The 26,869-nt window shown below is 41.9% G+C and overlaps 2 protein-coding genes across 5 annotated transcripts in view; one reads left to right on the top strand and one right to left on the bottom strand.

Annotated features, from left to right (window-relative positions):
- The window catches only part of LOC106586160 (myosin light chain kinase, smooth muscle), a 98,934-nt gene extending 90,670 nt beyond the window's left edge, over positions 1-8,264 (bottom strand). Inside the window, exon 1 of one of the 2 annotated variants that reach the window (XM_082968876.1) lies at positions 8,173-8,264. The gene's annotated coding sequence lies outside the window, so the exon portion shown is untranslated. Of the gene's footprint in view, positions 1-8,000 lie in introns of both variants that reach the window. The other variant, XM_014173075.3, reaches the window with a different exon arrangement.
- Positions 8,265-16,302: 8,038 nt separating this feature from the next.
- LOC106586158 (kalirin) overlaps positions 16,303-26,869 on the top strand; it is a 259,188-nt gene continuing 248,621 nt past the window's right edge. For 2 of the 3 annotated variants that reach the window (XM_014173062.3, XM_014173061.3), the window contains exon 1: positions 16,303-17,050. In XM_014173062.3, coding sequence (XP_014028537.1) covers positions 16,984-17,050 — 67 coding nt within the window. In that variant the 5' untranslated portion in view covers positions 16,303-16,983. The remainder of the gene's footprint in view (positions 17,051-26,869) is intronic. The other variant, XM_014173066.3, reaches the window with a different exon arrangement.

The following is a 26,869-nucleotide window of genomic DNA, read 5'->3' as shown; positions in this document are numbered from 1 at the left end:
AAAAGCCAATACTGATTAATCTGCCGATTTTTTAAAATTTTATTTATTTGTAATAATGACAATTACAACAATACTGAATTAACACTTATTTTAACTTAATACATCAATAAAATCAATTTAGCCTCAAATAATGAAACATGTTCAATTTGGTTTAAATAATGCAAAAACAAAGTGTTGGAGAAGAAAGTAAAAGTGCCATGTGAAAAAAGCTAACGTTTAAGTTCCTTGCTCAGAACATGAGAACATATGAAAGCTGGTGGTTCCTTTTAACATGAGTCTTCAATATTCCCAGGTAAGAAGTTTTAGGTTGTAGTTATTATAGGACTATTTCTCTATACTATTTGTATTTCATATACCTTTGACTATTGGATGTTCTTATAGGCACTTTAGTATTGCCAGTGTAACAGTATAGCTTCCGTCCCTCTCCTCGCTCCTACCTGGGCTCAAACCAGGAACACATCGAAAACAGCCACCCTCGAAGCAGCGTTACCCATGCAGAGCAAGGGGAACAACCACTCCCGAGTCTCAGAGCGAGTGACGTTTGAAATGCTATTAGCGCGCACCCGCTAACTAGCTAGCGATTTCACATCGGTTACACCAGCCTAATCTTGGGAGTTGACAGGCTTGAAGTCATAAACAGCGCAATGCATTGCGAAGGGCTGCTGGCTTAACGCACGAAAGTGCTGTTTGAATGAATGCTTATGAGCATGCTGGTGCCTACCATCGCTCAGTCAGACTTGTCGTGTCTTTGGTGTACCATTAAACTGAAGACATGTTTATCAATTAACTCCCTGTAATTATTATCACGCGATCAAACTGATTCATCGTTTAATTGTAATTAACTAGGAGATCGGGGCACCAAGAAAAATATTCAGATTACAAAGTTATAATTTTCCTAATATAACTTTCCTATATTATAACATTATATATTATATTCTATTATAGTATAGGCCGATTATCTTCTGGTTTAAATGGTGTATTTTACCTCGCGTCCAGTCTCATTCCAAACATCGTAAATTGTTGTATCTGCACGAACCCAGTCTTTACTAAGAGTCATCCATACATCAATTGTCTTAAAATCATTTATTTACTAAACTAAGTAATTCACAGAAAGTATACCAACAGTAATTATCGTCACAAAGAATTGGTAGAGTAATGTGCCCTAGTGGTCTAAACAGGCCTGGCTGGTGTCTTGTAGAACAATGGGTCATAAAAAGTCAGCTGAGGATGCACACCTACAGAGTTCATTAATATTAACAATTGATATGCTAATCCTTTTGCACATGAACGCTCACTCACTCGAGAACAATTGCAATCAATATATATTTACGCTCAGTGTGTCGTCGGGATCCTTGTTGGAGCGTCGTTCTGTTGGAGAGTTCTCGCTCTCTCTCGGTTAGAATGGATCTTTCAAAGCGACATTCATTAATGTCGTCATAGAATAGATGTTTCGTTGGTCTTCGCGTTCAATGATATCATTTCTAGCTGCAGACTATTAATTAATTATCAAAGACTTGTTCTTAGTCTGTCGGTATCAATAGTCTAAAAGTTAACCACGTGGTATAGTTCACTTTCAGTAGAGTACTTGGATGGTCAAATCTATTGGGCAACTCGCAATGGAGTGGAGGCCGGGTCTGAAGAAAGTAGATCAGGGTATATTTTTATAGTGAACATGTCACATGACGCCTGGTCCTGTCTGTGTCCCTGGGGGCGTGCCGATGACTGAGTTAAGCTTGGTACAGAAATACAATTCTATCACATTAACATCAGTACATAGCATCTCAATGTATTACAAATAGCTTTATCCTTATTAATACATTTTATACAACCATGTGGATGCAAGTCTCATCGCTGAGGCTATTATATAAACAGTTTTATGGTAATATGGCTATATTGTCTCTTCTGAGTATCACAAAATTGTACCAAGCGGACCAGTTCGTAGCTGGATTCTTCACCAATCTTTCATACCTTCTCCAGAACCTAAATGTCATTCGGTTCCCCAATTCTGTGAGTTGGAAGAATTTCATGTGTCTCTCTATGGGACATGTGGCAAGAGATTCTCCTCTTAGAGTTTTACAACCCTTTCACACAGGGCCTGGGTGGGGGGAGGTAGGCTGGGGGATGGTGCAAGGGGGAGGGTGTCAACTGTCCTCCCTGTACTCAAAGAGGCCAACGTCATGACAGACTACTCTATCAAATCATAGACTTAATTATAACATAACACACAGAAGCACGAGCCTTAGGTCATTAATATGGTAGAATCCGGAAACTATCACATTTATTCTTTCAGTGAAATACGGAACCTTTCCGTATTTTATCTAACGGGTGGCATCCATAAGTCTAAATATTCCTGTTACATTGCACAACCTTCAATGTTATGTCATAATTACGTAAAATTCTGGCAAATTAGTTTGCAACGAGCCAGGCGGCCCAAACTGTTGCATATACCCTGACTCCGCGTACAATGAACGGAAGAGAAGTGACAATTTCACCTGGTTAATATTGCCTGCTAACCTGGATTTCTTTTAGCTAAATATGCAGGTTTAAAAATATATACTTCTGTGTATTGATTTTAAGAAAGGCATTGATGTTTATGGTTAGGTACAGTCGTGCAACGATTGTGCTTTTTTCGCAAATGCGCTTTTGTTAAATCATCCCCCGTTTGGCGAAGTTGGCTGTCTTTGTAAGGAAGAAATAGTATTCACACAGTTCACAACGAGCCAGGCGGCCCAAACTGCTGCATATACCCTGACTCTGTTGCAGAGGTGACACATTTTCCCTAGTTAAAAGAAATTCATGTTAGCAGGCAATATTAACTAAATGTGCAGGTTTAAAAATCTATACTTGTATATTGATTTTAAGAAAGACGTTTATGTTTAGGTACAAGTTGGAGCAACGACAGTCCTTTTTCGCGAATGCGCACCGCATCGATTATATGCAACGCAAGACAGGCTAGATAAACTAGTAATATCAACCATGTGTAGTTAACTAGTGATTATGATTGTTTTTTATAAGATAAGTTTAATGCTAGCTAGCAACTTACCTTGGCTTCTTACTGCATTCGCGTAACAGGCAGGCTCCTCGTGGAGTGCAATGTAAATCAGGTGGTTAGAGCGTTGGACTAGTTAACCCTAAGGTTGCAAAATTGAATCCCCAAGCTGACAAGGTAAAAATCTGTTCTTAACTGACTTGCCTAGTTAAAAAAAAAAATATATATATATATATATATATATATATATATAAAAATAAAAAATACAAATAGGCAAATCGGTGGCCAAAAATACTGATTACCGATTGTTATGAAAACTTCAAAAATCGGCCCTAATTAAATCGGCCATTCCCATTGATCGGTCAACCTCTAGTATGTATGCATGTATGTATGCATGCATGTATGTAATAATGACAATTACAACAATAGTGAATGAACAATGAACACATTTTAACTTAATATAATACAAATAAAATCTAGTTAGTCTCAAATAAATAATGAAACATGCTCAATTTGGTTTAAATAATGCAAAAACAGTGTTGGAGAAGAAAGTAAAAGTGCAATATGTACCATGTCTTAACATGCTTGTCAAAAATGGCATGAATCATTTTACAAGTACTACCAGTGCTGCATCTGGATTCACTGCCTCATACACATCAGACCAACATACATTTTTCACATCTTCCACAAAAGAGTCCTGAGAAAACATTTTGTTTTCGGGCTCCCAAGTGGCACAGCGGTCTAAGGCACTGCATCTCAGTGCCTTAGAGGTGTCATTACACCATGTCATGACACCAAGAGGTGTCATTACAGTCCCTGGTTCGAATCCAGGCTGTATCGCATCCGGCCATGATTGGGAGTCGCATAGGTCGGCGCACAATTGGCCCAGATTCGTCCAGGTTTGGCCGTCATTGTAAATAAGAATTTCTTCTTAACTGATTTGCCTAGTTAAATAAAAGGTAAAAAAAAATATTTCTTATAAATTACTTCAGGTTTGGCACTTTGGCTTTCCTTGTTATTGCCATAATGTTATGGTCACTACAGCCAATGGGAACTGATATTGCTTTGGAGCAAAGCTCTGCAGCATTAGTGACGATATGATCAATACAAGTGGTTGTCACAGATCCAACACTATTGGTATGCCCTCTAGTTGATTGAGTGATAACCTGGGTCATATTACAAGCATTAGTCACAGTTACAAGCTTCCTCTTGAGAGGACAGCTAGTTGCTAGAAAATAGACCTCTCTGTTTTCATCAAACACACACTATCAAGCATTTCACAAACATTATCTATACTAAACAAAAATAAACATGGAAATTGTTAGTCCCATGTTTCATGAGCCGAAATAAAAGATGCCAGAAATGTTTCATACACAACTTATTTCTCTCAAATTTTGTGTACAAATTTGTTTACAACCCTGTTAGTGAGCATTTCTCCTTTGTCAAGATAATCCATCCACCTGACAGGCATAGAATATCAAGAAGCTGATTAAACAGCATGATCATTACACAGGTACACCTTGTGCTGGGGACAATAAAAGGCCATTAAAATGTGCAGTTTTGTCACACAACACACTGCCACAGATGTCTCAAGTTCTGAGGCAGTGTGCAATTGGCATGCTGACTGCAGGAATGTCCAACAGAATTGTTTGCCACATAATTAAGTGTTAACTTCTCTACGATAAGCTGCCTCCAACGTTGTTTTAGAGAATTTGGCAGTTCATCCAACCAGCCTGACAACCGCAGGCCAAATATAACCACACCAACCTAGGACCTCCACATCCGGCTTCTTCACCTGCGGGATTGTCTGAAGAGGGGGCGGGGGAGTGGTGAGGAATATTTCTGTCTGTAATAAAGCCCTTTTGTAGGGTAAAACTCATTCTGATTGGCTGGGCCCCTGCCTAGTCATGTGAAATCCATATATTATGGCCTAATGTATTGATTTCAATTGACTGATTTCCTTTAGATGAGCCAGGTGAACCTGTAACCACAACACCCCTCAATAACACTTGCCATGAGATCATCTCTTAACATTACAGGGATATAGCACTGAATATATACAGCAACACCTCCCCCATGGGCATTCCTGTCTCATCTGTAGATGTTATATCCTTGTATTGCTACTGCTGTAACATCAAAGGAATTATATAAGTGAATCTCAGAAATGGCTAATATATTAAATGCTATCTGATGTTAGCAAGTTCATGATTTCATTAACCTTATTTCTAAGGCTACAAATATTAATATGGGCTATTTTCAGCCCTTTTCTGGGTAGCTTATCAGAGATAGACATAATATGGAAAAGAACAAACAAAGCAAGAGAACAAAAAAAAAAAACATTCAGCATTCCATCAACCAGTTGATGTATGTAAGTGTGTGTGTGCTGCAGGGTTGACACTACGAACCCACATGGACATCGAAGGATCTGGCTGAGGTGGTCGTGAGGGCATCGGGGGCCACAAAGCCTGCTTGCACAAACCATGCTCTGTCCTGTTCGTTGTTGCTACGCCCGGAGGAGAGACGTGATTACAGGGCTTTAGTCAGAACACTGAGGGCTGCTGCGCACCACACTGAGTAATAGATGCAGGCAGCCAGGGGAGCCTCTACGGGAGGTAGCTAATGACTTTGAGAGCCTCACTTGCGAGCAAGCTGGCACACGGCCAGTTCATACAGGCGCTCTCTCCTACGGAGCTGCACACACAGACCCAGCTGGCTCATCCAGAGTCATTACAGAAAGCCTTGGAGATGGCTTTGGAGAGGGAGATTGTGTGGGCTGGGTCTTCAGTGGGGGTGTTTGGAGATACACCCACTTTGTGGGCTGTGGTGCAGAGTAGCCCAGAGCTGGAAAAGCCTGCATGAGTGACTGAACTCATTTGTGCTGTATCGCAACAGACAGCACACAACACACGCCCTGGCCCCATGGTCTGCTAGGGGAGTGGCCAGCCAGGCCATTTGCGCAGGAATTGCCCAATGTTCCCCAGAGCCCAGAGAAACGGCTCGGGGTCCACATAGACGGGGCGGACCCCTGTCTCTCTTTCCCAACCCCCACCATCGCCAGGGGGAGCCCAACAGCACAGACGGGGGAGCGAGGCTCCACTTCTCCCAGAAGCAGACAACTGCAAGCGGATGGTGGGCCGGACCTGTGTTGGGGACTTTTGTCACATCCCAGTCACTGTGGAGGGGGTGCTCTGCTCTGCCCTGGTGGACACTGGATCCACAGTAACCATGGGGAGGCTGGAAATTGTAACATGTTGGGCTCAGTTTGAGGCCACAACTGTGCAGCTCTGCACAGTCACAGGTGAGCTGGCACCCATGAAAAGGAAGGGGATAATTACCTTGACATTAGGGGTCAGGACGGTGCATCATCCTGTGTGGGATGGAAGGGAAGGAAGCTAGATCTAGACAGGTGCACACTGAGCTTCCAGGGAGTGCCTGCAGTCACCAACACAGGCGGCAGGTAGCCTAGTGGTTAGAGCTTTGTAGTAACTGAAAGGTTGCAAGATCGAATCCCCGAGCTGACAAGGTAAAAATCTGTCGTTCTGCCCCTGAACAACGCAGTTAACCCACTGTTCCTAGGCCGTCATTGAAAATAAGATTTTGCTCTTAACTGACTTGCCTGGTTAAATAAAGGTCAAATAAAATATAAATGTCACATTCATGCAGCCCAACGGCCCCCTTACTCAGGCAGTCAAGGAGACCCATGGCTGCCCCCCCACATCAGTGTGTGACTTTCCCCCAGCCCCTCCGGTCACCTGCACATCAGCTATACCCCCGCCCCTACGGCTGTGTGTCACATTCCTCCAGCTCCAGTTGCTGTTCGAGTTCAAACTAAGCTTTTCTCTGAGTGAGGAGGTGTCAGACTCATCTGGTGCAGCATGAGATCGACACAGGCAATGCTCTGGCCATCAAGGTGCACCCCCGCCGTATCCCACTGGCACGCCAGGAGGCTGCAGACAAGGCGGTGTTGGAGATGCAGTGGGCTGACTTGACTGAGCCCTCAGACAGAGCTTCCTGGGCCTGGCTTCATACTACAGGAGGTTTGTACGGGGCTTGTCCAGCGTCGACGCTTTCCTAAACCAGTGGTTCCTAATCTATTTCATTTACTGTACCACCAACTGAATTTTGACTGCCCGGAGTACCCAGGAAGTACCCCTTCATAAGCATTTTACCAGTAGTCCTATGGTCTCATGAGTCTTCTCAAGTACCCCCTGTGGATAGGCCAAGTACCCCCATGGGTCCTAGTGCCCAGAAGGATAAGGGGTTCACACGGACAGGCCATGTGATCCGTGTGAGAATAGCAGTAAAGAGCGTTGGCCCAGTAACCGAAAGGTCTCTGGTTCGAATCCCCGAACCGACTGTCAATGTGTCCTTGAGTAAAGGACTTAACACTAATTCCGCCTGTAAGCCGCTCTGGATAAGAGCATCTGCTAAATGAATAAAATGTAAATGTGTTTATAATCTATCGCGGTCATTACAATACATCTTCCAAGATGTATGCTATTGTACATCCTATAACTTGCATGATATTGTACAACAGCGATTCCATTCATAATGTAATGTAACGTAATATATCATCCTGAATGAAGCATCACATATGTATATACAGAACAATACGAATTGCCCTGCGACCACGTTGAATTAAAATACGCTACATGATTATCTATTTATCTACTGCAGTGTTTACGTGCAATTTAGAACTCAAAGGCAATAAATGAAAATCTCTCAAAAAAACATTCGTTTGAAAATATTGTTGTAAAGTATTAGGCTACTAATAATTCAGTAGAATAATGTAAATAGTAATTTCATTCATTTAAATAAAAATAAATAAAAAAAGTTTAAAAAGCGCTGAAAAATGGAAACGCATGCAATAATAAGAGAAACCTAAAGAAATAAACTTAACTAGGCTATAATAAAAGTTGTGATAATTAGTTCCTTTATTATAAACGTGAGCCTATGCAATACAGGTAGCCTAGGCTGTGACAAACATTTTCAATATTTCAGTTGGATTTACCTTTAGCAGCACGTTGCAGAGTGCTACAAAGTAGTGTCCCCCCCCAATATGAAGCGCTGCTCCTTTGCTCAAACGTTTCACTCTGAAGAGAGAACCTTTTCCTAAAAGAATTCAGCGAGAAAATGAATCGCGCTTTCAAAGACAGGTAAGTCACTCACCCCGTCGGACTTACCGTCGAGACTACTTTATTCAGATCTTGCGGTTTTCGTTTGACAGTACCAAACTTTTTGGCGTCAGTTCTAACATACGTTGCGAGACGTTTCATTGGTCGTGTGAGATGGGAAAGGGGAAGGTCTGGAAATGTGCAAATCTCTCCCCAAAATGTACTGTCTGGTCTGGGTCACAGCATTTGTAAACTGTAAATTATGTATGAACTACATGATGTATATTGCTCTCAGTTCAAGGGTGTTTTGAACCAATGGCAATCAACTTCTTACATGTATTTGAGGATTAGTACAATATTTTCAGCTGGTAAATTCAAGTAGATAACTTGAATACGCTATTCAGTGCTTAGTTCACATAGCCTGCAATCAGAAAGCTTTTATTCTGAAATGTATCCATCTTTTAATCCTTTATAGATAGGTATTGATAACCTTGATTGCCCATTTTATCAGGCTTACTTGGATCATTTCCCGGACAGGATGTGATTACTCAAAATAAAAAGGACAGGCTACTGTTGTTTCTCTGCATGTCTCACTGTACTCAATCCACAAGAAGTTCACACACCATAGTTGACTACTATCACCAAGAGCCACTAGCTTTATCTCCCGATTTTGAAAGACCAATTTAAAGTGTAAAGTATTTTTGTGCGATTGGGGAAAAAGTACCCAATTGTCACACTTGAGTAAAAGTAAAGATACATTAATAGAAAATGATTCAAGTAAAAGTGAAAGTCACCCAGTAAAATACTACTTGAGTAAAAGTCTAAAAGTATTTGCTTTTAAATATACTTTGGATTATATAATTTTTGTATTTACTGATAGCCAGGGGCACACTCCAACATTCAAGACATCAATTACAAACGAAGTATGTCTTAGGTCTCTCTTTATGTAGTGTAGTGTTGTCTCCCTTGTCATGATGTGTGTTTTGTCTTATATATATATTTTCTTTAAAATCCCATTCCCCATCCCCCAGGAGGCCTTTTGCCTTTCTGTAGGCCGTCATTGTAAATAAGAATTTGTCCTTAACTGACTTGCCTAGTTAAATAAAGGTTAAATCAAATAAAAATGGGTTTAGTGAGTCCGCCAGATCCTAGGCAATATGGAATGACCCGGGATGTTCTCTTGATAAGTGTGTGAATTAGACAATTTTCCTGTCCTGCTAAGCATTCAAAATGTAACTAGTACTTTTGGGTGTCAAGGAAAATGTATGGAGTAAAAAGTACATTATTTTCTTTAGGAATGTTGTAACATGTGGAATGGTAATTTAGTCAGTATGGGTTTTAAATTAGAGGCTGAATGGATTCCTGCCACGTCTCCCGGCTGTTACAGCACCCGCTAAAATGCATTTCTTGACTTGCAGCTGATTCCACAACATGACAACTGTCAGTGATGGCAGTGCTATATAGGAAACACAGAAAGCAAAAAGAAGTTAGCGGACTGGATGTTGGAAAAAAACAGTCCATATGCTAGAAACAAACTACCGAGCGCTTGAGAGAAAGTGTCAATGGAACGTGTGATTCGATTATGATAATGATGAGATATGTTTCTTAGGTTTATGCAAAGAAAGACTTGAGATATTTAGTATGGTATTCTGTCACCAACTTGATCAAATAACACACACTGGAAGCTCTCTAAGTCAAACGGCATACTTACCTAACCTCATCTAACGTTTTGAACAGATCATAACTCATTTTCCAATTGTGCACTGAGAGGTCTGCATCAGTGTTACATCATTGCTCTCTAGTGGATATTGTACTATGTCGTACTCCTGCACATCAGTTTATCAGTCCATCAGCAGATCAGTGTATTATCTATAACTCAGTGTCCTTTCCTATCCTTTAATTAACAGTGTTGGTTAAGCAAAGGAGCAATAGGATTTGTACCTCTCTGGGCAGGCTAAGCAGTTCTCCTGAGTACTTATTGTGTTTCAGGTATTACAAAATGATAAACGTCTTAATAGGTTAGCTGTAACACACTTAACAAAACAATGATTATACACTGTTATATTAAAGGTGTTCAGCTTCTATTAGGCAGTCTCATATTACATGTAAAAAATGTTGACACCCACCCCTACCCATTCCAGAAAGAGGCAGGTCTTACAGTAGGCTACTTGGGAATCATGGGAATCAGATCAAGAGTAGCTAGCCCACCGGAAAGGTAAAAGTAAACATTCTCTGGGAGTGCTGCCTCAAACGAAACTCCAGACAAAACAGTCCTAGACTGTCTGAAACACAGAGGTATTGGAAGCCCCCCCCCCCCCCCCCCCCCTCCGGTCTTCCCTCCACATACAGTATCAACCCTGCTCTAGGGAAGGCCGTTTAAAATGGTTTTCAACACTGAGCGTTAGCAAAAAATAATTCCCCCCCATACACATTAGTTGTGTATCTTCAGTCATGTAGTGAAAAACATTGGTATGCTTTATTGGAGTGCTCTGGTGTTTTTCACACTCCACACTTCTCCAACTTCCGAGTGTATTCCACTGGCTTATTAAGACCGACTACACCATTTGGATGGAAGGATGGAAAATGTCATTAGGATAAAATACTATAAATGAACATTTTATGGAATGCACTTGACTTTACCATGACATGTAGGCACCTGTATAGCTCTGGTCCAGGGCGTTAGTACGGCTGTTAGGGGCTCAAAGTTAGCAGCCGCTCTAACACCCTGGACCAGAGATAGCTACTGTATAACCTGTTGACCTTGACATTTAGAGAATTCAGTATGAGAGGGAGATGACCTCAGGCGCCTCTGATCTGCATATCTCCCGTAGTTAATGCAGTAATTATTTTCTTCCTGTCAGTTTGTGGCTGTATCTCTGTAATTGGCCAACCCACTCCACTGATTAAAGCAGTCAACCCGCTGTGTGGTTTCTAGGAATGTTTTATGGCCTGGTTTTGGCAACGCACTTTTCCAATTGGAGAGTGGTACTGCCATGTGGCAAGACATTCCGTCGTTTGAGGTGAGGTTTTTGGTTTGTAAACCGAAATGCGTAAGTTATTGAGACTTATATGTGTTTGGATATTTTTGGGGAGTTATTGCCATTGCCAAAGTCCAATTTGTTTAAGTTTTGAAACAGCCTCACTGTCCACAATGTTACAAAATCCATAACAATTGTTAATCCATACAGTATTACAATATACCCCAGGCCTTCTGGTGCATAGCACCATCTACTGGCTAAAGTTAGAAAGTGTACTACTGAATTATCCCCAGCTGTCTCATATGAAAAGTTCTCCACCCAATACATGCAACAGCTCTCCCATAATATCCTGTGGTCAGTTTGCCAATCTCTTTCGAAATATTCATTTTTCCTACAGATTATTTTCCCTGTGTATTACAGATATGCAACATCTATTTTATAAAGGATAATAACTTTTAGGGTGCATGCGGTGCCTGCCTTAGCCACATTTCCCCATGACCAGGGTTCAGTAATATACTGTATAGAGCTTGCAATGAAGAAGCTCAGTGCATATTAAGCACTCAAGGTATTTATTAAGGTATTTTACTGTCTCTTGATTTTCATGGCTCTCTGATGTTTTTGATGTGCAGCACAGCTGCTCTTCTCTTGAAAAGTTTGGTCAAACAATTTAAATCATGAGGGTAATGTCCACATAATCATGGTCATTCTCCCAAGTGAATGACTACTTCCCGCTTTAGGCTACTTCCTGCTTTATACCTGATTTAGGCTTATGGTGTCCATATTAGGACTTCCTCCTGGTTGTGGCTGTTGGATGCTTTAACCATATGCTGTGCATTTGTCTCTGTCTGTGGGTCTGTGTTTGTGGGTAAACCATGAGGATCCTGGCAGAGGACCAGTGCTCTGTGACCTGTTAACAGGCCATAGTCTGATGGCCCCAGGCCGCCTGGCTCACAGATCAACTTAGACTGCAGAACATTCCGTGCTCAGGTGACCATGGAAACGGCAGGAGCTGGAACAAACCAAGTAATCAGAGGATGATTTGCAATATCATCTAATCTACCTGTATGTATCCTAGGCTCAGTAGATAGAATATTCCAATCACGAACACAACCAACAAAGGAATCTGTCTCAGAAATGACCATTTTGAACTCCACTAAGCATTTTGTTGCTGACAAGATTTCAATTACCACAAGTTAATTGTGATTGGAGATATAGCTACAGGGCAAACATAATATCAAAGCAAATCAGACAGGATTTTTCTGAACTCAGATCATCATAAAAAGCCAATGTAGTGAAAACAATGTGTGCATGCATTAGACAGCACACACACACACACACACACACACATTCAGAACTGAGCAAGCTTAAAATAGCCAGAGAGAAGTGTGTATTTTGGAGGCAGGGCCCGACCTGGTTGGTTGAGGAAGGCTGTCACTTCCTGGCACCTGGTGCCCCAGCGGGTCCATCTGTGGGATGACACATTCCCAGTGTTAGGGGTGGTCTTATGGGGAGAACTACACACCTACACACACACGTACATACACACATATGCACACGCACACACACACACTGGCTCTAGGCCTACAAGACTGCACCATTTGAAAATATTGCTGTTATCTCATCACATTGAAGGCTTCTTTGGAATGTAATACGTATGTTCTTTGTGATATCTAAGATCACATTTTTGAACAGTCAATGTAAAGCAGAAAAGAGGATTACTAGTCTAGAGTCTAAGTTAAAATAGAAAAACCTTTATTTCCACTACAACGGATCTGATTAGTAGGGATGAATCATGTAGTTGGATCCAGATGCAATTTGCGATTGTTGATGAAGTCTGACACTTTCACCCCACCATTGTTCCTGTGAGGAACAAAACAGGATACAGAGAAAATAAGGAATTTGTAATGAATGCAAAACGATTCAAGAAAACGATTTCACTCTGAGCTGTGATGTGACTTGACATTGACACACTGCTTTGAATACATCTTCAAACCCTATCTATGGAGGTGTCATAAATGCCTTTCACTCACGCGTTCTCTTTTTATTATTTTTATATATATCCGAGAACTCGGCCAATCTGCAGTTGTGAGATGTTCCCATTCCCAACTGCAGGCAGGTGTAGAGAAACGGAAGGTTTCAAAGGACACATGTATCTGGAGCCTTACAGTTGGGATCGCAGTTCAGTACGTAGCAGGCGTAACTCAGGGCATCTTTAAGGGTCTGTCAAGACATGGAATAAGAGGGTAAATAAACCAGGAAGTCCCATTGGAGTCAGAAGACCTCTTCCTCAAGGTACACATACTTTATTGGTCATATGAGAGATACAGTATATAGTCTATGTACAGAAATTATCTACAATGAAATGACATAAAATTAGCATTTTCAATGCATTAATATTTACCTTTCCAAGATAACGGAATTTATTCCATTCAATTTATTCACCAAACTTTCCTATTGAAAGGATGTGGCTCAAGATGTCCTCTGGCATATTCAAGCTTTTCCATTCATACCCAATCTCCAGCTTCCTAATGCTCCCCTTGGCAGATAACTGGGAGGTACACTACCTGACCAAAAGTATGTGGACACCTGCTCGTTACAAAATCATGGGCATTAATATGGAGTTGGTCCCCCCTTTGCTGCTATAACAGCCTCCACTCTTCTGGAAAGGCTTTCCAATAGATGTTGGAACATTGCTGCGGGGACTTGCTTCCATTCAGCAACAAGAGCATTAGTGAGGTTGGGCACTGATTTTGGGCGATTTAGGTCTGGCTCGCAGTCAGCGTTCCAATTCATCCCAAAAGTGTTTGATGGGGTTGAGGTCAGGGCTCTGTGCAGGCCAATCAATTTCTTCCACCCCGATCTCGACAAACAATTTCTGAATGGACCTCACTTTGTGCACGGGGGCATTGTCATGCTGAAACAGGAAAGGGCCTTCCCCAAACTGTTGCCACAAAGTTGGAAGCACAGAATCGTCTAGAATGTAATTGTATGCTGTAGTGTTAAGATTTCTCTTCACTGGAACTAAGGGGCCTAGCCCAAACCTTGAAAAACAGCTCCAGACCATTATTCCTCCTCCACCAAACTACAGTTGGCACTATGCATTGGGACAGGTAGCGTTTTCCTGGCATTCGCCAAACCCAGATTTGTCCCACGGACTGCCAGTTGGTGAAGCATGATTCATCACTCCAGAGAATGCGTTTCCACTGCTCCAGAGTCCAATGGCGGCGAGCTTTACTCCACTCCAGCCGACGCTTGGCATTGCGCATGGTGTTCTTAGGCTTGTGTGTGGCTGCTGGAAACCCATTTCATTAAGCTTCTGACGAACAGTAATTCTGTTGACGTTGCTTCCAGAGGCAGTTTGGAACTCGGTAGCGAGTGAGTGTTGCAACTGAGGACAGACAATTTTAACGCACAAATGCGCTTCAGCACTCAGCAGTCCCGTTCTGTGAGCTTGTGTGGCCTACCACTTCACGGCTGAGCCGTTGTTGCTCCTAGACATTTCCACTTCACAATGACAGCACTTATAGTTGACCGGGGCAGCTCTAGCAGGGCAGAATTTTGACGAACTGACTTGTTGGAAAGGTGGCATCCTATGACAGTACCACCTTGAAAGTCACTGAGCTCTTCAGTAAGGACATTCTACTGTGAATGTTTGTCTATGGAGATTGCATGGCTGTGAGAGCGAAATAATTGTGTCAACGTTTTTTTTTAAATCTCCTATTAATAATAGTCTATTAGCTATATAACTTTTTCAGTTTAAACTTTTTATTAATTTAGCAGACACTCTTATCCAGAGCAACTTACAGGAGCAATTAGGTTTAAGTGCCTTATTCAAGGGCCCATCAACAGATTTTTCACCTAATGGGTTTGAGGACCTTTCAGTTACTGGTTACTGCTTATTATTGTTGTTATTATTATTATTATTATTATTATTTACTTTATGTTCGCACCTCTATATCATCTCTGTATTCTGTTATTTAATTGAATTATTATGTTACATATTATTAGATTGGTTAACGTGCCACTCAAAGGTCTACTAGCAGAAACGCTGTGGCGTTTATTTGTCACGCTGTTTGAAATATTTCTATCGAAGTGCCAAGTAAATAAAGTCTTGTTTAAATCAAAGAAATTGCTCCTTTCGCTCTTCAAGACTGCCTTGATGGAAAAAGAAAGCTCCACGACTAATATTTCAACCTTTTTCGTTTAGACCTACTTATGATGGCCATCCAATATATATATTTTTTCTGACAGCAAGCACAGGTATTCCAACATAAGAAGAATGATCAATTTACTGATCTCCTTTAACTCTATCTCAAGAAAGAAAACACATTTTACTCCTCTGCGTTTTTGCTAATGAATACCTTCATTAGCGTTAAGTCGTTGTGAAGTGGAGCGTTGCGCTACTATCGTCTTACATTTGTTGGTGGTCTACTGAAAAACTAGGCTATCACTAGAGGGGAGTATTTAGCTGTCTATCTACCAGCCAGACAACAGCGTGACCACAGTGCCGCATTGAATTCGATGTCTTTGTGATTTTAATAAGCCTAATGAAATAACCGCGAACATTATCTTTCATGTTTAGGGAAGGCTACACAAATGTTTAATTAAAATGGATCCGTAACTGCTCTCAAGAAACGGGCTAGTTGAATAGAATGAGATTTGGAAAAGTTCCTAAGTGTTTCCATATATAATTGACTCTTAATTAGGCCTATGATGAGATGTTACGATAGGGGGCATCAAGGGGACAACGGGAGAGTGCCTTTGAATAACGGGACGTGCTTTGTCAAATCGTGGGGCGAGAGAGGTTGCTGGTAGGCCAATGGACTAACATTAGTTGTTTATCGCCCTACATATAGACATGGAGTTAACACATTGAATCGTGTAGGCTTCAAGCACACATTGCAGAGCAGTAGCCTATCTGCATTGTGATGATCTAATCAAATCAAATTGTATTTGTCACACACACATATTTAGCAGATGCTTTTGCGGGTGTAGCGAAAGGCCTGTCTTTCTATTTGGCAGGGTGTTTTTTATATTTTGCTATCTATGTTGGGAGAAAACACATAGGCTATTGGTTTGAATAAAGGGGTTACGTCTAATCCCAAAATAAGTAATAGATTGCGGCTTCTTGTCAACTTTCTCCACAGCAGTTTATTCACCTCAGCAATCTAGTGAAAAGGGAAAGGAGTGTGTTTTAGGGGGGCGAGGGTATAGGGGCGGAGGGGTCTGCTTTCTGAGCTATTGTTGGGAATACACCCTGCTGTCCCAGCCTGTGCTGATACAGCTCCTATCTGCGCGATTAGCGGATTTTTTACAATAAATAAGAAGGCAAGGGATTTGGGGGTTAGATACGGACTTCGTACTATTCTGACTTTTTTTTCTTTCTGTAAACGACTTAGGTTATAGATGTAAAATCATGTTGATGCTTTTTTCATAGCCAGACCAATTTCATTATGCAGCTTTGGTGACATCACTAGAACGAACTGCCAAGAAACCGTTCTTAATGCAACCATATGCCGATGCCTTGACTTTATAGGCTACAGCTAATTTTCGGGGATGCTCTGGGCTATATTATACTCAAGACGTGCGGCGTTTAGTGTAAATCCGCGATTTTGCCAGCAGAACAACCCATTTGAAATCGTACGGTATCTTCATTTTGTCACACGCGCCTTGGGTTCCCTTTGTGGCGCCGGGGCTGCGAAAGGAGGAGGTTGAATTTGAAACAATAGAGCGCAAAATACAGCCCAAGCACAAGGACGGAAACCCACGGCCGAACAGCGAGCGCCTGTGACAAAGAACTCGAGAACATGAAGAAGCCAGCTCGCGCTGCACTGATTTGGTTAAAGTAATCACTGGATATATTTCGGGCTACATTGTCTCTTGACATCCTCAAGGAGAAAACATGAATTCAGCTGAAGCAGCAGAGGAGGGACCGAATGATTCGGATACGGATGCGTTTTTCAAAACCGGTAGGATGAAAGTACAATATTTGAAACCCTTTATTTCAGTGAAGTGAAACGTTTTGATACATGCAATGCTGGGATGGGGTAAGCTATTGTCTTGAACCTATGGCAAACCATCTCTTGCCGTAGCCCCAAATGGTCTATGTTGGAGGACGTGAGTCCCTCGGCTTAGGTACCAGTTCTCAAATCCAATGAGCACTAAAATATAAGAAATGTGCTATTCATTGACACTGTGTAAGCATTGAATTGAGGATGTCTGTAGAATTGTGTGATATGTTGTTGTTATAACGTATATCATATGTGTGTATAAGGGACACACTGTTGCTTTTGTTGGACATGTATTTACCTTCTACATTCGTTATTGCACCACCTTGAACTAACGACTCACCTCACACACGGGCACACACACACTCAAAAATATACTGTGTGGGTGTTGTTAACACTTGTCACCAGAAGTAGTTGACAGCTTGGGATGATCTTATGCCATCTATCAACCAACACAGGACTGCTGAAATGAGTGGCTGTCTGTTACTGGGGGACTCCATCAGAGGGGAAAGGCAGTTTCTCAAGGAACAAAACCTGACACTCTGACACTTGTCATGTTTAGTCTCTTCCCAGCACCATGTGAGTTTAGGATCTGACACTGTATTCCTGCGTAGTCTGCTGTGCCTGTGTGTGTGTGTGTGTCAAACACATTCTGTATGCTCTACTGGAGAAGGGGGACACACCCTACCTCTCCATCTCACTATAGTCTAGTGCATGGGAATCACACCCAGCTCGGCCGCCACACACCCACTAGTTTTCATCTCACATGAATATATATATATATATATATATATATATATATATATATATATATATATATATATATATATATATATATATATATATATATATATATATATATTTATTTATTTATTTACAGCTTAATCAGTGGGATAAGTGGTTATTAGAGCCTGGCAAATACTAGGTCTGTGTCCCAAATGGCACTCTATTCCCTATATAGTGCACCATACTAATTTTGACCGGAGCCCTCAGGGTACCCTATTCTTTTAGTTGTGGCTGTCTGTCTGACTGTGTTCCCTCCTTTTTTGTATGTCCGTTTTGGAATGAGAGTAGGAACTCCTTCCTTCCTCTTGCTTTAATGGAAGGTAATACGGGAGAGGCTCTTACTGTTTTCAATGCAAAGCATCTTCTTTGTAGTCTAATCAGGAAGCCGCCTTAGTGGGGTGGGGAGCAGATGAGAACCAGGAAGTGGGACAAAACACAAGCTGGTGGAAAAGTGGAGCCCCGGCCCCTAAGACGTTGTGCCTTTTGGTGTCAAGGTGAACGGAACCACAACAGTACTGGCTTTCTCTTCCTCTACGCCGAACTGGAATTGAAATGACTCACAGATGGCGAGATCAGTAAAAGCCACTGGCGAGGAATATAACTTTTCTGTGGCGGTACGGTGGAGACCATGCGAGGACACCTGCTCCTGTTTCTCCCTAGGTCTGTCATTGATAGTTCTATTGATCCACCATGACAGGACCTACCCTGGGGGCAGGCAGGCAGGGGGTAGAGACCATAAAGGTCCCACTCAACCACAGCACCAACCATGAGTGGGTGTTTACCACCAGAGAAAGACACTATGTGGCTGAATGCGTTGTAATCCATTCACAACGGCCCGGCTGAAAGAGGGCTACGGTGGGTTTATGTCCTGAGCCACACAGGAGTCTCCATGCCTGCTCATTCAGAACTTAGAGGTAGATTAACCTCGAATGCAAACTTTAATTCTCCCCTCTTTGTAAAGTGGCTTCTGAGTAGAAGCCTTTTCTCGCATACGGGACATATGTCTTTCGCCTGCAAGGTTCACAAAGTCATCAGAGAGCCTGGTGGAAATGTATTTCTCCCTCCGTCTGCCTTTTCGATATGTAATTGGTAGCCATGGCAATCACTTCGCTGGGTAATTTCGCCTGCTGCCCCTGGCTTTTTAACAAGTTGCGACCGAGCAGAGCAAGGGCCATCATTAGTCCAGGTAATAATTGCTGGAGATTGACAGAGGCAAGCTCGTGGATCAATATCTGAATTGCTCTAAGCATTTCAGTCTGCAGGAAGTAAGTCAAACTGAGAAAAAACAACAGAGCAGCTGTGTCGGAAGGAACTCATTTAGTTGATTGGACCATCATTGTGAATATGAAGTATCAAATCAAATCAAATCGTATTGGTCACATACACATGGTTAGCAGATGTTAATGCGAGTGTAGGGAAATGCTTGTGCTTCTAGTTCCCACCATGCAGTAATATCTAACAAGTAATCTAACAATTTCACAACAACTACCTTATACACACAAATGTAAAAGGGATTAATAAGAATATGTACATATAAATATATGGATGAGTGATGGCCGTGCAGCATAGGCAAGATGCAGTAGATGGCATAGAGTACAGTATATACATATGAGATGAGTAATGTAGGATATGTAACCATTATTAAAGTGGCGTTATTTAAAGTGACTAGTGATACCTTTATTAAGTCCATTTATTGAAGTGGCCAGAGATTTGAGTCAGTATGTTGGCAGCAGCCTCTCTATGTTAGTGATCGCTGTTTAACAGTCTGATGGCCTTGAGATAGAAACTGTTTTTCAGTCTCTCGGTCCCAGCTTTGATGCACCTGTACTGACCTCGCCTTCTGGATGATAGCGGGGTGAACAAGCAGTGGCTCGGGTGGTTGTTGTCCTGGAGGGCAGGTAGTTTGTCCCCGGTGATGCGTTGTGCAGATCGCACTACCCTCTGGAGAGCCTTGCGGCTGAGGGCGGTGCAGTTGCCGTACCAGGCGGTGATACAGCCCGACAGGATGCTCTCGATTGTGCATCTGTAAAAGTTTGTGAGTGTTTTAGGTGACAAGCAACATTTCTTCAGCCTTCTGAGGTTGAAGAGGTGCTGTTGCGCCTTCTTCACCACGCTGTCTGTGTGGGTGGACCATTTCAGTTTGTCCGTGATGTGTACGCAGAGGAACTTAAAACTTTCCACCTTCTCCACTGCTGTCCCGTCGATGTGTATCTGTCCCCTCTGCTGTTTCCTGAAGTCCACGATCATCTCCTTTGTTTTGTTGACATTGAGTGAGAGGTTCTTTTCCTGACACCACACTCCGAGGGCCCTCACCTCCTCCCTGTAGGCCGTCTCGTCGTTGTTGGTAATAAAGCCTACCACTCTGGTGTCGTCTGCAAACTTGATGATTGAGTTGGAGGCGTGTATGGCCACGCAGTCATGGGTGAACAGGGAGTACAGGAGAGGGCTGAGAACGCACCCTTGTGGAGCCCCAGTGTTGAGGATCAGCCTTCACCACCTGGCGGCGGCCCGTCAGAAAGTCCAGGACCCAGTTGCACAGGGCGGGGTTGAGACCCAGGGTCTTGACCTTAATGACGAGTTTGGAGGGTATTATGGTGTTAAATGCTGCGCTGTAGTCAATGAACAGCATTCTTACATAGGTATTCCTCTTGTCCGGATGGGATAGGGCAGCGTGATGGCGATTGCATCGTCAGTGGACCTATTGGGGCGGTAAGCAAATTGGAGTGGGTCTAGGGTATCAGGTAGGGTGGAGGGGATTTGATCTTTGACTAGTGTCTCAAAGCACTTTATGATGACAGAAGTGAGTGCAACGAGGCGATAGTCATTTAGTTCAGTTACCCTAGCTATCTTGGGAACAGGAACAATGGTGGCCATCTTGAAGCATGTGGGGACAGCAGACTGGGATAGGGATTGATTGAATATGTCCGTAAACACACCAGCCAGCTGGTCTGCACATGCTCTGAGGACGCGGCCGGGGATGCCGTCTGGGCTGGCAGCCTTGCGAGGGTTAACACGTTTAAATATTTTACTCACGTTGGCCACGGAGAAGGAGAGCCCACAGGCTTTGGTAGCAGGCCGTGTCAGTGGCACTGTATTGACCTCAAAGCAAGCAAAGAAGTTGTTTAATTTGTCTTTGAGCAAGACGTAGCAAGACGTAGGCAAAAAGTAGGCTTACTAACCAAATTAATTGATAACACGACTAGGCCTACATTTTGGATAAAAACAGGATCATAAAACCCATTTTATCTCTTACTATTTTTTTTGCATTTTCTTAAAACTGCATTGTTGGTTAAGTAAAGTAAGCATTTCACTGTAAGGACTACACCTGTTGTATTCGGCGCATGTGACAAATAACATTTGATTTGATCCCAAAAATATTTTTGGAGTTACACAGTTCGTAAGTGGCTATGGGGCGTTGTAGAGGGCTAGCTCCATTCATTATTCAAATCCCTGGCCAGTGTGTTGGTGCTAGAGATGAGAGTGGGGTGGAGTGTGTGGTCACACAGCTTGCTCAAATCTGCTAGGGCAGCTGGTTGACCTTCGTGCCCCCAGGACCTTAATTTTCCACTTCATTGTGTGATATAGGACCTGCTCCCTCTCGGGAGACTATGTCTGCATCCCAAATGGCACTCTATTCCCTATATTGTGCTTTACTTTAAGAGTACCTATATAGGAAATAGGGTGCAATTTGAGATGCACAAAATGACAAAGTCTGCCTGGGCTGGATGGTCATGATACTTAATATCTTAGCTCACAGTCATAGTTTGATGAGGGGCTAGTCATTTAATTTAATTTAAAAGCTAAGGTTAACTGTCGATAGCGCCACCTAGTTAATATCAGGCCACTGCAGATGAGGCTCCCCATGCATTCATGCATGTGATTAATGTGTGGCGGTGCACACGAGTACATAAAACATTACAATGTAATTGGCTCCCCAGCGACAGGAAAAATATTGACATTAATTCACACACCTGTGAATATTCCTCGCTTTGTTTTGTTATTTTTTTTCACTTCATATCCCCTTTAGTAATAGACCAAGGCTATAATAAGCATAATTAAAAGTCATAGATTAAATAACTGATTATCATTGCCATCAGCCAATGTGTGTAGGCTACCTCAGTGCAGTGTCTATTTTGCCAGGCCATGCATTGAACATTTAGACAGTATAGCCATGTCCCTATGCCACTTTACCTACCCCCTGCACATCTGCTCTGACCAAACACAATGCAGGTCTGGGTGTTTTGATCTTGGCACATGAAAGAGAATCTGTGAAAGAGAATGAAACAATGCTGACTGAATGGAGTCATGGTGTCCCTGCAGTCTGTGAGCCAGGCAGGCAGACAGGCAGGCAGGTTCCACCCCATCGGGACAAGCTTTGGCCTGGGTACAGCATCACCTGGCCGCCCCTTCCTCCTGGTAGTCGTACCAGGCCTGGCCCAGCCTGGACCTGGTAGTTAATGACTGCTTAGCTGTGCTGTGCTCCATGCTGCGTGGGTAGCAGCCAGGGGGGAAGAACAATGGGCTCCCATGCCCCCGCTGTCAAGCCGGAACAATGGGTGTGTGCTGAGCTGAGGGCCTTCCCCTCTCTCCCCGTCCCCTCTCTCCCTTTCCCTTCTCCCCTCAGCCTGCCAGGCACACCAGGCTCAGTCTACACTGCAATGCACCGCGCCGCCAGGGAGGAAAATGGCTAATTTATCAACGTAAACCACTGGGGTAATAGAGAGAGTGAGATAATTTTGTGAGGATTATTGAGTCATGATCTGACGTGGAGGAGGGAGAGAGGGAGTAAAGAAGAGGGAGAAAGAGGGATGTCCCCCACTTCTAAAAGCAGCAGGCTCCTCACCGCTCATGACGAACCATATGCTGTCAGTGTTTTGTTGGGGGCGGGCTGGTTGGTTAGTCTGAGAGGGTAATGGAGGGAGATCTTATTAGCTGATCCATCACTGCTGCTGCTGGATATCAAGGCTTTTAGAGAAATTGACAAAGTAGTCGAAGCAGCTCCCTAAGGACAGCATCTGGGCAATTCCACGGTAACAGAATTGTGCTGCGACTCAGATTTTTCACTTAAAATTTATGGCAAACAAAAACCATTGATTTCAAAGTTTAACAAACTGTACAACTATATACACAAGGACTACTTTTAACAATTTACACAGGCAATTTGGCAAAAAAAACATGTACTGGAAGAACTGTGCGAATGTAAAGTTTGGTAACAGAATTTCAGTAAAATCTTCAGTTTTTTTGTGTCCACGTTTCTAGAAACTGTTTAATACGTGGTCTGAATTAAGATTGAACAATTTCTGAATGGGGTGTTAGCTATGACATGACACATTGACTTTGAAAAAATCTATTTTGGTTATTGAACTACAGTAAGTGAAGTGGATTTACACACGATAACGTAATTGCGGTAACAGAATTTCATCATGGGTCCCTGATCTGTAGTACACAGATGCATAATTTTGGATATGAATGTCATTGTCTTCATGGTGATGTATCCTAAATAGGTCCACAAAGTTATAAATATGCAATATCCTCCTCCATATTTGGGTATTATTCAACACAATGGCTATATTTTTTAATGAGATCTGTCCCCAAACAAGACCAAATTTGGTTGGACCGGAATCTGAAACAATCATAGATGTCTATGTTTCACAATATTGGACATCAAAGTACAGCGCAGTATAGCTCAGTAGACTACAGTAGAGAATAGTACCGTGCAGTTCAGTATAGTACATTATAGTGTACTCAACTCTAGTGTGCTCTACTGTGTACTGTACTGTACTGAACTACTTTACTTTTCTTTACTGTACTGAACTCTACTCTACTGTACTGAACTACTTTACTTTTCTTTACTGTACTGAACTCTACTGTACTGAACTACTTTACTTTTCTTTACTGTACTGAACTCTACTGTACTGTACTGAACTACTTTGCTTTTCTGTACTGTACTAAACTCTACTGTACTGAACTACTTTACTTTTCTGTACTGTACTGTCCAAACTTGTGAACCCAACTGTGGTTTGTGACTACTATGATTTCCCATTCTAGCCATTGCAGAAATTCCATTACCGATTTGGTAACGGAATTTAAAGTTTTAATCACTTAATAATTCATAAACAACATTTATATCAGTAAAAACAGTAGAACTAATTGATAGGTCTACCTTTACTTGTTACTTTGGTGAACTTTTCATTATCCTCTCTCCTCATGGCTCGGTGACTCCAGCCAGTGAGCGACAAAAAATGTTGGTAACGGAATTTCAAGGCACAAGGCAATGTTTCTTAAACTTACAAAACGCAAAAAAAATGGATCCAAAAGGAAATATAAACGTTGATGTTAGTTGGCAGGGGTCTTTACTTCAACATGATTGTGTTTTGATGTATTTCTTTGTAATACTTTTTCTGGTAGATGTTTTCGAAGACCTCTTTTTCAGCTGTTTGACCAGAAATCAAATCCTTTGCATATTCCACATTATTCAGATGGAAAATGGTTGAAAAATTTGTACACTTGGTCAGGGTTTCCATTAGGAAAATGTGCTGCTGGACATTTCACCTGCAGCATTTTAATTTACTGGACATTTGAGAAATTTACCCATATGCATTGGGTGCATAACCTGATTACAGCGTCCACCCACGGTGCTCAGAATGACAGAAATCACATTTCGAGTATGGTAATTCATATTAACTGAACATGTAAGTTGAGGATGCAGCCATGTACGGTCCTTACCGAATTCCGATGAGCACTTTGAAGATGTTAGAGTAACTGTCCACATTTACTTTTCCTCAGCCAACAAGACGAGTAACGAACAGTCAAATCACTAGTCTGTCAATCTACTATCCCCCGTAGTAGAAAAGTCTACCTATTCTATTGGTCAGCTTGTCGAGAAAGAAATAGCCTATTCCAAACTGACTCTGGGACAGTTTGGGATGATAGATCCCAAATTCATACAACCAGTAGGCCTAGGAAACACAGATTATTTTTAATTTAAAAAAAGTCTGATGCAACAGATCAGAATGTTTAGCTTAAAATGTTGATTTACTATTATTTCTTCACATTATAAGCGCAGTAATGCGCACAAGGCAGTAGGCTACGTGGGAATCAGTGGAGGCTGGTGGGACGGAGCTATAGGAGGATGGGCTAATTATAACGAATGGAATCAAAGGACGTTTACATACATTTGATGTGTTTGATACGTTCCATTTATCCCATTCCAGCCATTACAATAAGCCCGACTTCCTATAGCTCCTCCCCTGGCGCGAATGTTCATTCCATAATGCAATTAGCAGGAAAACACTGACGTCAAAAGGGCATCATGCGAGCGGTTCCATGTGACAGAGATGAAAATATCCGTTAGAAATTTTGAAAGAGGGAAGATCTAATATGCAACAACTATCACGAGTTGCTAATATGACTAGGATGGTGGCTACCGGAGAATGAAAGAAAGTTGATATAAAATAATTGCCTCCACGGATATGGTCTGATTTTGGCTAGGCTACTTTGAAGTAAGGTAAGACGACATGTCTCATATGTATTAAAACTTTTAGGTTGAAATATATGTTTTCAAAATGCATACTGCCTCCAGCTCATTGTAAAGTGGTGTGTGACGCGCTGATGAAACCTGCCTTCCGCTGCCTATGTTTGCTGTTTGAGATGCTGTGGCAGCAGCTCTCGCGCTGTCTGACAGATTTTACGCTCGAAAGGCTCTGTATCTGTACGTGTGTGATAAATAAGATACATAACCAATATACTGTACGCGTGTGATAAATAAGATACATAACCAATATACTGTACGCGTGTGATAAATAAGATACATAACCAATATACTGTACGCGTGTGATAAATAAGATACATAACCAATATACTGTACGCGTGTGATAAATAAGATACATAACCAATATACTGTACGCGTGTGATAAATAAGATACATAACCAATATACTGTACGCGTGTGATAAGATACATAACCAATATACTGTACACACACGGCAATTTAATTCCTCTAAATTATGCAAATTAACCTATAGACCGATAAGCATGACCAGTCGAATGTATTTACATCGACTGGTATTTCCATCAATGAATAGGCTAAAAAGCATTATTTCCCAATGTTTTTTATCAGCCAAAGGCCGGCTATTACCGGCTAACAGAAACCCTGCACTGAGTGCACAAAACATTAAGAACACCTGCTCTTTCCATGAAATGCGCTGACCAGGTGAATATAGGTGAAAACTATGATCCCGTATTGATATTACTTATTAAATTCAATTCAATCAGTGTAGATTTTATTTTTATTTATTTTTTTATTTTTTATTTCACCTTTATTTAACCAGGTAGGCTAGTTGAGAATGTCACAACTGTCGGAAGGATTAGACCAAAGCGCATCGTGTTGAGTGCTCATCTTCTTTTATTAGAGTAACATGAACACTTAAACAAAAAAATAACAAAACGACACACGACAGTTCCGTAAGGTAACATAGACTATACGGAAAACAACCACCCACAGGACAAAACAGGCTGCCTAAGTATGGCTTCCAATCAGAGACAACAAAAGACACCTGCCTCTGATTGGAAACCATACTCAGCCACACATAGAAAATGAACATAGAAAATGAAAACTAGAACAAATCCCCATGAAACAAACCAACCCCAAAACACACAAAACAACACCCCCTGCCACGCCCTGACCATACTACAATGACAAATGACCCCTTTCACTGGTCAGGACGTGACAGAGAACAAGTTCTCATTTGCAACTGCGACCTGGCCAAGATAAAGCGTAGCAATTCGACACATACAACAACACAGAGTTACACATGGAATAAACAAAACATACAGTCAATAATACAGAAGAACAAAATAAAACAAAAAGTCTATATACAGTGAGTGCAAATGAGGTAAGTTAAGGCAATAAATAGGCCATGGTGGTGAAGTAATTACAATATAGCAATTAAACACTGGAATGGTAGATGTGCAGAAGATGAATGTACAAGTAGGG

This window comes from Salmo salar, chromosome 25 (genome assembly GCF_965601325.2).
Source record: "Salmo salar chromosome 25, fSalSal1, whole genome shotgun sequence".
NCBI classification, from domain to species: Eukaryota; Metazoa; Chordata; class Actinopteri; order Salmoniformes; family Salmonidae; genus Salmo; species Salmo salar.
The sequence above is the reverse complement of the archived record's forward strand: the minus strand, read 5'-3'. Positions and strand labels throughout refer to the sequence as shown.